General features: G+C 39.8%; 1 protein-coding gene across 1 annotated transcript; it reads left to right on the top strand.

The window, feature by feature from the left end:
* The first annotated feature begins 236 nt into the window (after positions 1 to 236).
* MALSU1 (mitochondrial assembly of ribosomal large subunit 1) lies at positions 237 to 10381 on the top strand. Its single transcript, XM_046021075.1, has 4 exons — positions 237 to 510; positions 1663 to 1841; positions 8386 to 8467; positions 9841 to 10381. The coding sequence occupies exons 1-4, from the start codon at positions 255 to 257 to the stop codon at positions 10020 to 10022; spliced, it is 699 nt and encodes a 232-aa protein (XP_045877031.1). The 5' UTR covers positions 237 to 254; the 3' UTR covers positions 10023 to 10381.
* Positions 10382 to 11299: the final 918 nt, after the last annotated feature.

Genomic DNA, 11299 nt, shown 5'->3' with positions numbered 1-11299 from the left:
AACGTAGGGAAAACAAGGGGTGGGCAGTCAAATAACTAGCCCTTCCACTCCCACAAAACCTAACCCCCAAATCAGCCCTTCCGGGTCACCGCCAGGCCCACAGCCTTCGGACTCCGCCCACCTCCGGGCTCTGGCCCCGCCCACGCCCCTTACGTCAATTTTCGAGGCCTTGACGCGTTGGCTTAGCCAATGAAAAGCCGACCTGCTCGGGCTCCATTAAGGTCCGCCCGGTGAGTCGTTGCTCGGGAAAGCGGATGGGCTGCCTAAGCTGTGTGGCGCGGCGGTTCGGGTCGCTGCTGTGGCGCAGGGCCCTATCCCCGGGAGCGGGGCTCTCGGCGTGGTGGGGGCCGCGGCTTCGTCTGCTGGCCTCTGGGCGGCTTAAGGCGGAACCGGCGTTGGGCCTGGCCTGCCTGAGCCTCGACCGCGCGCGCGGTTTGCACGGCGGACCGGGCTTAGAGGAGCGGGCGGAGGGGGCAGCTGGCCAGAAGCTCCTGGAGACAGGCACAGCAGGTACCGGCCTGGAGGAGGGCGGCGGGGGCCCCTGCCGGCAGCCGGGAGCTGGGTCTCGGCCGAGGAGCCTCTGAGATTTCCTATTTATGCCTTTCCCTTGGAGAAGGGAAAGATCTTTTTTCCAGAGCTGGAAAGATGTTCAGAGATGTTGGCACCAGCTTTGCGTTTAACGCGGAGAGAGAGAAACTGACGTCTCCAAAACCCCAGACGTCCGAGTGGCCGCACCGGATCCTTGGCATTACAACCTCACTGTCCTCAGCTGCCTTCACTCTTCCTAGTGTCCCGAGAAGCGGACTTGCCGAAAGTGCTGGGGCGTGAGGATTCTGAGGAAGGACTGGGTCTGGGGCCAGAGAGGTGCCTAAGAAGCGCTAATGGGGACTGCGCCAATTGAAGGTCCTCTAATTATTGCAAGTTTTTAGAAATTTGAGAGACTGTAAATAGATCTCATCTGTGAAAGGTTGGGGTGTGAGAGGGAGAGGTCTTGGTGGACTTAGCCACCAGGTTCTTGGGAGTCAGCTTTAGAACGTAAGAGAGCTTTAAATTTACAGGTTCTAATACTCCAAGGTAAAGAACAGAATATGCAAATCTCTACAGAAAAAAGAAAGTTAAGTTTTCACAGATACCAGTTGCTACATAATCCAGATGGCTTTAATAAGAAAATTGAGGGTTCAAAATGAAGATCAGTGTTAAATTTTTAGCTCTCATTGGTTGGCGTGGGGGCACATTCGTTTATTCTGCTAGGCCTCATTTTCATCTCTCATGTGTTAAGATTGTGGACGAGATGCTACTACCTAAGAGGCTTTTCAGCTCAGCTGTGTATGTTAGAGGTGTGTTCCTCGTTCCCTTAAGTATTAGTGAACAGAAAGCCATTCGTTGTGGATGTTCAGTTTTACTTGCATGTGGTAATATCGAAGAATGTATGGTGGCTCTGTGTAACCTGAACATTCACTCTTACCATAAAAGTTGAGCGATGCTGTATGAAACCACTGCCCAGGTTTAGCTTCCAGGAGGCCTGGACGTTGCTGTCTTTCAGAACATTTTAGATCTCAGCACCGTCATGGAGGAACAGTTTCATTGTTAGCTGCTACATCTGGATGCATACAGAATCTTCTGTTTGCCCACCTGACACAAGTGAATCTTTGTGCATTTCAGATCATACTGGTCCCAAGTTTGACATCGATATGCTGGTTTCGCTTCTGAGGCAAGAAAATGCAAGAGACATTTGTGTGATCAAGGTTCCTCCAGGATTGAAATATACAGATTACTTTGTGATTGGTAGTGGAACTTCCACCCGACACTTGCATGCAATGGCCTACTACATTGTCAAAATGGTAGGATACTTTCTTTTCTCTTTGGAATCATTAACTTAATGGAAGAGTATCAGGGCATCATGCTGAGGAGCAACACTTAAACAGTACATCCATCATGAGATGATGTAAGAAGTCCAGATTCTCAGTATTTGCCTGAGTGTTTGATGTTCCTTGATAGTGACAAAGATAGTGACAAGGGGACAAATGAGTCAAATTCTTGTCTCTTGTGGTCATTGAATGAATGGATGAATGAATGAATAAAAAAATATAAAAAATATAAAACAATTTGAGGCAGGCTAGAAGACAGTATAACCCAGAGGAATTTCTAGAGTAGCACTGTTCATTATGGTAGCAACTAGCCACATGTGACTAATTATAAATTAAAACTTCAGTTCTTCAGCTGTACTAGCCATATTTCAGGTACTTGGTGGCCACATGTGGCTAATGGCTACCATATTGTACAGCACAACTATAAAATGTTTCCATAATTGAAAAAAGTTCTATTGGACCATGTTGGCCTGTGGTTTAATTCAAATGTTTGAATGTGTCCAGTGTTTCCAAGCACTGTGGTGGGTATTGGAAGGATGAAAGAAATCTAGTCCTCACCCTCTGAATTCATAGGTTTAATGGAGGAAAGGGAAGGCAGTTCATTTTCTAATTAGACTGAACCGGAATCAGAGTGAGGAATATACTTGGAGGCCTTTAGTTGATTCTGATAATACTCTACAGGGGAACATAACCTCTCTCAGCTTGTTGAAAACCATCCCATAAAAGGGATGGTTAAGACCAAAACAAAGTTAAGTTTGCCTAGAGAAGGGTTTTAAAGTAAGAAGGGGACTGAAAACAGAACCCTGCTGTAATATGGCAAAGCAAAGGGAGATGCCAAAGAAGGAGTAGTTGGAGAGATAAGAAAGAGAACCAAGAGGGCATAGAGAAGAGTTACAAGACAGGGTCCCAGGATGTCTGTTAGAGATCTGTTAGATGTTCTGGGGGGACAGAGGAAGATGAAGACTTAGAAGTGACCACTGTACTTGGAGATAGAAAAGGAATGAGAGGTTTTACGTTTTAAGCATTTTACCATTTTTTAAGATGTGCAGTTAAGTGGCAGTGGTTACATTCACATCAGTGTGCAGTCATTTACTACCATCCATCCCCAGAATGTTTTTCATCTTGCAAAACTGAAACTTTCTACATTAAGCGGTAATTCTCCATTCTCCCTCTGTACCCTGGCAACCACCATTCTTTCTTTCTGAATTCAACGAAGTACTTCATGTGAGTGAAATCATACCGTTTGTCCACTTATGACTGGCTTATTGCACTTAGCAAAATGTTTTCAGGGTTAATCTGTGTGGTGGCTTGTGTTGGAATTTCATCTTTTTAAGGCTGTGTATGTTACTGTATGTATAGATCACATTTTATCTATTCATCTGCTGATTTTCATTTGGTTTGCTTCCACCTTATGGAGATTATGAATATTGCTGCCATAAACGTGAGCGTAGAAATGTCTATTCATGTCCCTGCTTTTAATTTCAGGAGCGGAATTGCTGGATCATGGTAATTCTGCTTTCAGTTTTTTGAGGAGCCACCGTGTTCTTTTCTTTAGTGGCTGCACCACTTTACATTCCCACCAGCAGTTCAGAAGTGTTCCAGTTTCTTATTTTTTCTGGGTTTTGGATCATAGTAATCCTAAAGGGTGTGAAGTGGCATCTCATTATGGTTTTGATTTGCACTTCCTTAATGATTAGTGATGTTGAGCATCTGCGTATGTGTTATTGGCCATTTGTATGTCTTTGAAAAAAGGCCTAATGAATTCTTTTGTCTGTATTTTAATCAGGTTGGTTTTTTTGTTGTCGTCGTTAAGTTGTAGTTCTGTATATATTCTGCATATTAATCCCAAAACAAATACGTGATTTGCAATTTTTTTTTTGTTCTTTAGGTTGTCTTACTGTTGATAGTGTCCTTTGATGCACAAAGGCTTTTAATTTTGATAAGGTCCAGTTCATCTTTTGTTGTGCCTGTTCCTTTTGTCCTATCCAAGCAGTCATTACCAAATTCAGTGTCATGTGTCAGGAATCCTTTCCACTGTGTTTTCTTTTAAAAGTATTAGGTCCTAAAAAAAAAAAAAAGAAGTATTAGGTCCTATGTTTAGGTCTTTGATCAGTTTTTAGTTTTTGTAGATGGTATAAAGTAAGGGTCCAGCTTTGTTCTCTTGCACGTGGATGTGTAGTTTTCCCTGCTCCATTTGTTTAAAAGACTGCCCTTTCCCCACTGAATGAACTTGGTACCCCTGTTGAAAATCGCTTGATTGTGTGGGCTCTTTCTTTTGTTCCATTGGTCTCCCTTGCTCACTGTTTTCAAGATTTTATCTATTTATTAGAGTATAAGCAGGGTTGGGTGTAGGGCAGAGGAGGAAACAGGCTCCTCACTGTACAGGGAGCCTGAGGTGGGGCTTGATACCAGGACACCAGGATCATGACTTGAGCCTAAAGCAGGTGCTTAAGTGACTGAGCCACCTAGGTGCCCCACCCTTTTTAAAGATTTTTATTTATTAGAGCGACAATACACAGGTGGGTGGGTGGGCAGAAGGAATCTCAAGCCGACTAGGGTGAGTGCCTAGCCTATCCCATGGCACAATCTCACAACTCTGTAATCATGACCTGAGCTGAAACCAAGAGTTAGATGCTTACCTGACTTGAGTCACCCAGGTGCCCTGCTTGCTCACTGTTTTGATTACTGTAGCTTTGTAGTTAGTTTTGATAACAGTAAGTTGAGAGCTCCAACTGTGTTCTTCCTTTACAAGACTGTTTTTGGCTATTTGGGGTCCTTTTAAATTACATATAAATTTTAGGATGGAATTTTCTACTTCTGCCAAAAAAAAAGTCACTAAATCCAATTTTGGTAGGGATTGCATTGAATTTGTAGATAGTTTTGGCTAGTACTTACATCTAAACAATTTGAGTTTTCTAGTTCCTGAACACAGTGTCTGTTTATTGATGTCTTCTTTAATTTCTTTAGCAACATCTTACAGTTTTCAGTGTACAAGTCTTTTGTCTCCATGGTTAAATTTATTGGTAAGTATTTTATTTATGATTCCATTGTAAATGGAATTCTTAGTTTCCTTTTCAGGTTATTGATTAGGTAGTATATAGTAACAAAGCTGATTGGGTATGTTAATTTTGTATCCTACAACTTTGCTGAATTCATTTATTTTAACATGTGATTTTGTGGAATTTTTAGGGTTTTATGTATGTAAGTCATGTTGTCTGTAAACCGTGATAATTTCATTATTTCATTTCCATTTTGATTACCTTTTTTTTCCTCCCTTGCTCTAATTTTTCTGGCCAGAACTTCTAGCACTATGTTGAATAGAAGTGGCAAAAATGGACATTCTTGTCTTGTTCCTTACCTTCGAAGAAAAACTTACAGTGTTTCACTATTGAGTAGGATAATAGCTGTGGGCTTTTCATGTATGATCTTTATTATCTTTTAGTATTTTTGTCTTTGAGTATTTTTGTCACGAAAGGATGTTGAATTTTGTGAAATGCTTTCTGCATAAATTTGAGATGATTCTGTGGTTTTTGTTTTTCATTTTGTTAATGTGGTTTATTATATTGATTGATATCATTCCAAGAATAAATTTCACTCAGTCTTGTTGTATATCCTTTTAATATACTGTTGAATTGGGCTTGCACATAATTTATAGAGGATTTTTGCATCAGTGTTCATGAAGAATATTGGTCTGTAGTTTTGTTTTTTTGTAGTGTCTTTGGCCTTGATTTCAGGGTAATGGTAGTTGCATAGAATGAGTTACAAAGGATTCCCTTTTCAGTTTTTTAGAAGAGTTTGAGAAGAATTTGTGTTAGCTTTTGTTCATTCATTCATTCATTTATTTGTTTTCAGCTTTTGTTTAAATGGTAGAATTCATCTGTGAAACCATCTGGTCAGGGCATTACTTTGTTGGGAGGTTGTTCGGTCTTGTCTTGTTCTTTTGTTCTTTCTTTCTTTCTTTTAACTGAGATATAATAGTGTTTGGAGATTTTTTCTTTTCTTTTTTTTTTTGAATTAACATATAATGTATTATTTGCCCCAGGGGTACAGGTCTCTGAATCATCAGGCTTACACAATTCACAGCACTAAGCATAGCACATACCCTCCCCAATGTCTATAACCCAGCCACCCCATCCCTACACCCCACCCCCAGCAACCCTGTTTGTTTCCTGAGATTAAGAGTCTCTTATGGTTTGTCTCCCTCCCAATCCAATCTTGTTTCACTTTTTGCCTCCCTAGCCCCCACAACCACCCCCCCCACCTTGCCTCTCAAATTTGTCTGTCAGAGAGCTATAATTGTCTTTCTCTTATTGACTTACTTTGCTTAGCATAATACCTTCTAGTTCCATCCATGTTGTTGCAAATGGCAAGATTTCTTTTTTGATGGCTGCATAGTATTCCATTATATATATATTTTACACACACACACACACACACACACACACACACACACCCCACATCTTTATCCATTCATCTGTTGGCAGACATCTAGTTTCTTTCCATTTTGGCTATTGTGGACATTGCTGCTGTAAACATTTGGGTGCACGTGCCCCTTCGGATCCCTACATTTGTATCTTTAGGGTAAATACCCAGTAGTGCAATTGCTGGGTCATAGGGTAGCTCTATTTTCAACTTTTTGAGGAACCTCCATACTGTTTTCCAGAGTGGCTGCACCAGCTTGCATTCCCACCAACAGTGTAGGAGGGTTCCCCTTTCGTGTTAGGAGGTTTTCAATTACTGATTCAATCCCAATTCAGTCTTGGTAAATTGAGTTTATAGGAATTTGTCCATTTTGTCTAAATTATCCAATTTGCTGATATATAGTTGTTCATATTACTCATCATGCCTTTTTTAAGAAGTAATGTCCCCTTGGATTTTAGTTATTTGGATCTTCTGTTTTCTCCTAGTCAGTCTAATTAAAGATTTGTCAGTTTTATCTTTTTCAAGGCCCAAATCTTGGTTTCATGGATATGTGTCAGTTTGGGTTTTCTCTAATCATTGTTTCCTTCCTTCTGTTAGCTTTCTTTACTTACTAGTTCTTTAAGGTGTAAATTTAGGTTGTTGATTTGAGAACTTCCTTTTTTTCATGGAAGCATTTTAACTATAAATTTCCCTCTTCACCTTACTTTTACTGTATCCCATTAAGTTTTGGTATGTTGTATTTTAATCTCATTTGTCTCAAGATATTTTCTAATTTCCCTTGTGATACCTTCTTTGACTTACTGTTTTTATGGCTTTTGTTTTTCCTTCTGTTGCTTTCTGGTTTCATTTCATTGGGATGAGAAAATATACTTTGTGATTTCAGGCTTTTTAAATTTATTGTTTTGTAGCCTAACATATCTATCCTGGAGAATGTTACATGTGTACTTTAGAAAAATGTGTGTTTTATTTTGGAGGGAATGTTCTGTTAATGTCTATTAGGTCCAGTTAGCCTGTAGTGTTGTCCAAGTCATCTATTTCCTTATTGATCTTGTCTCTTTTTTTATCCATTATTGAAAATGGAGTATTGGGGCACCTGAGTGGCTGAGTCGTTAAGCATCTGCCTTCAGCTTAACATGATCCCAAGGTCCTGGGATCGAACCCCACATCCGGCTCCCTGCTCAGTGGGAAGCCTGCTTCTCCCTCTCCCACTCCCCTTTCTTGTGTTTCCTCTCTCTCTGTCTCTGTCAAATAAATGAATAAATTTTTTTTTTAAAAAATGGAGCATTGGGGCGCCTGGGTGGCTCAGTGGATTAAGCCGCTGCCTTCGGCTCAGGTCATGATCTCAGGGTCCTGGGATCGAGCCCCGCATCGGGCTCTCTGCTCCGCAGGGAGCCTGCTTCCTCCTCTCTCTGTCTGCCTCTCTGCCTACTTGTGATCTCTCTCTGTCAAATAAATAAATAAAATCTTTAAAAAAAAAAAAAATGGAGCATTAAGTCTTCCATATTATTGTGTTGTCCTCTGTTTCTCCCTTCAGTCTATCAATGTTTGTTTCCATATGTTCAGGAGTTCTGATTTTTGGTTCATGTTTATAATTGCTAAATCATCTGGAGTATTGAACCCTTTTATCACTGTATTAGTATCCTTGTCTCTTAAAATAGTTTTTGATTTAAAGTTTGTTTGTCTGATACTAGTGTATCAGTTGTTTTGGACCATTCATAAGACCTACTGAGAATAGAGCCATGGGATGGTAAAAAAAAATCCCATGAACATTGTCCTGAAGGTGATGTAGGTGAGGACCAGATGTTGAGTGAGCTTGGTCCTTTTTGCCTCAGAGACACCTTGGTGGATATGAGTAGAATGGCCCTTTCAGAAGGGTTTGGGCAGTAGGTATTCAGTACAGAAGAGATATAGGAGGGTAGGTAGGATTTGGGTGGCGGGGGAGGAATAGTTTCCTCAACTTATTATGGAGTATAGTTAACTTAGGAACTAGCCAACTCATTCCTCTTTGGATCAAGAAAAATACCCCCACAGACCATCTTCAGTGAGAAGAGACTTCCTCCACCTCTCTCCTTATATGTAATCTGGCTTTTTTCAGTATAAATACCTGAAATGTAAAAGTGAGCCTCATGTTAAGATTGAAGGGAAGGACACTGATGACTGGCTCTGTGTGGACTTTGGTAAGTTATTTTGACATATTTTTACAGATAATATATACAGATATATTTTGTCCTAATCTTGAACTGTTTTCAGTTGTAAAAGGATTGAGATCAGATTGCTTTTTTTCATGTGATATTTTTGATACTTGTTTAAAGTTTTAATTATAACCCAGGAGGTCTTATTAACATGTGAAAACCTCACCTAATGTGTAAATATATAACTAGCCACGCAGGTCAGAAAGATGGTGGAGAACAGAGTGGATAACGTGGTAGAGATGGGAGAGATCTCTTAGTGGTGGTAGAAGGCTTGGGGTATACATAACGTTGGCCCAGAATGACTCAGATGAGGTGAAGGTCAAGGGCATTTCAGGTACTGAGGACGACAAGAGCAGAGGACTGGAATTTTGCAAAGACCTAACAAATTTGGGTATTAATATATACATATAAGTATTTCACAAGATATGTATTATAAAGGAAAAAAACAGTAATTGTCAAGAACTGTGAAAGGTCTGAGATTTTTATAACTAACAAGTTAGCTTCCCAGTTTCATGGGCACTGGTGAAAGACGCAAGGCTATTCCTGGGTTAGAGATGGACAGTTTTATTACTCATCACAGTAACAGCAGCCAGCAGCAGCATTCTTTTTTTTTTTTTTTTTTTTTTTTTTGCATCAGCTTCCCTGAGCCCATTTTCTATAGGTAGAGAAACACCGGGCTAGATGACAGCTGCAGACAGAGTTCTGAGACAGGAACCCTGAGATTAGGCTAGCACATCTTTTATAATGGGCAGGAAGTAAACCCACATTTGCTGTGGTGGAAGACACTTTCTCTGCTAAGGCTGTTAGGCCAGAGTTTCTCTGCTTTGTCATTGTCACTCTTAACATTTTGGACCACGTGATTCAGGTGGGCGTGGGAGATATATCCTGTGCATTGTAGGATGTTTAGCAGTCTCCCTTCTCTCCAGACTCATTTGTAAAAATAAAAAATGTCCTGAGACCCGCTGCTATAAGTAAACTTGTCCTTTGCTCTGGAGGGACATGGCCTCTTTCTGAGACTATTCACACACAGCAGCCTTGAAAATATAGTCTAGAAGAAGAGGCAATCCATGCTTTGCTCAGAGTATATGCAGAAATGTGATATCCACTGAGTGTAATCACCAGGAATGTTACATATTGATACCATGTCCCTCTCTCGAAAAAGCACTGAGAAAAGCAGAACATCATTTCTATGGCATTTCTGTAGGAAAGGTATCCATAATTTGCCAGGTAATCCTAATTTGGATATGGATCCATATTTTGACAACCACTGTTCTATCACAGAGGTTTGTGAGAGCACAAGAATAAAAGCTAATGAACTGCTTCTTTAATTTGAACTCTTATCTGTCCTTGATTGATAGGCAGCATGGTGATTCATTTGATGCTTCCGGAAACCAGAGAAACCTATGAATTAGAGAAATTATGGACCCTACGTTCTTATGATGACCAGTTAGCACAGATAGCACCTGAGACATTACCTGAAGACTTCATTCTTGGAATAGAAGATGATACTTCATCCCTGACTCCAGTGGAGTTCAAATAAGAATAAAATAATATGAACTATTTTAGTCATTATCAGATTTGGATTGAGTTACTTCTTAAAAATACAGCTCTGAAACCCCACCTAATTGGTCAGGTTGTTGTCCAAAGCCTTATCTGTGGGCACGCATGCTAAATGAGTGTGGAAATTGTGGGTAAGTGAGCTGATTCTTACACCAAGAATCAGTATATTTAAACTAAAATTTTAGTACATTGTTTTTATTCCTGATATCCCAGCAGGATTTCACGGAGTTAGTATTGGCCCCTGTGCTCTGCTCACAGTTTAATTTTGCCTCAGTGTAAATCTTATTCTGTAGATGGAATAGCCATTTCTTAAAAAATAAAGCAAACAGCATATCACCACCCCACTGGTCTTATTACTTAAAACCTACAGTTCTTTCTTCAAAAGCAGCACCAATAGTATCAGGATCCACCTAAGTACTACAGAATGGAGAAAATAAGGTAAGCACCAATATTAAGTGGTAAATTAAAATTGCCATAGTATTACTAAAAATATATTTAAGTTTATAGTTCGATTAAATTTGAACATTCACATTTATTTGAAAAACCAGAAATAAAACGTGCCATACGCCAGGCTGCACCTAATGATGAAAAACTTTATTCTGCATCAAGGTATCTGGAAAATGAAGCTGCATTTGGGGCACATTACAGATGAGGAATGATCCATGTGCGGTGAGTACAAAACTCAATTACAGAATTAGATACTCCATTACCATTGCTTAATTAAAAGTAAAACATGATTTGCCACACTAAAAGGCTAGAAGTGAAATATGACAGAATTTTAAACCAGCAGATATAAATGCAGCACCTATCTGTATATATATATAAAAAACAACAACAAATATGGGAAAAATCAAACACTGAGGAAGAGCTCTGGCCTAAGCACATCTCACCTGAAATCCAACCAGAAAGCCAGTCTATGATTTTATTTTTGCAATTCATCATATGAAAAAATTATGAATGCTAAGTGAATTAATTGTATGACAAAGGGCACTTTTTGGCTAAAACTACAAAATAAACTGGTTTTCTGAAAACATTTAGGAAAACATTTCAAGTCATTTCAAAATGTCTAATTGATAACAGTGATCTTCAGAAAAACTTATCTAGCCTGTAGAAATTCATCCTGAAATACAAAGGAGGCCATATTTTTCAAAGGCTTATTAAATATGCCCTTCAGATCAGTATAATAAGATGACTGATCATTCAATGAACAAAAGCAAAAAACAATTCTGAGAGCAGTGTGGCCTTGGGAGACCACCC

The sequence above is a fragment of the Meles meles genome, chromosome 10 (genome assembly GCF_922984935.1).
Source record: "Meles meles chromosome 10, mMelMel3.1 paternal haplotype, whole genome shotgun sequence".
NCBI classification, from domain to species: Eukaryota; Metazoa; Chordata; class Mammalia; order Carnivora; family Mustelidae; genus Meles; species Meles meles.
Note: the sequence above shows the minus strand (reverse complement) of the source record. Positions and strands in the feature narration are given on the sequence as shown.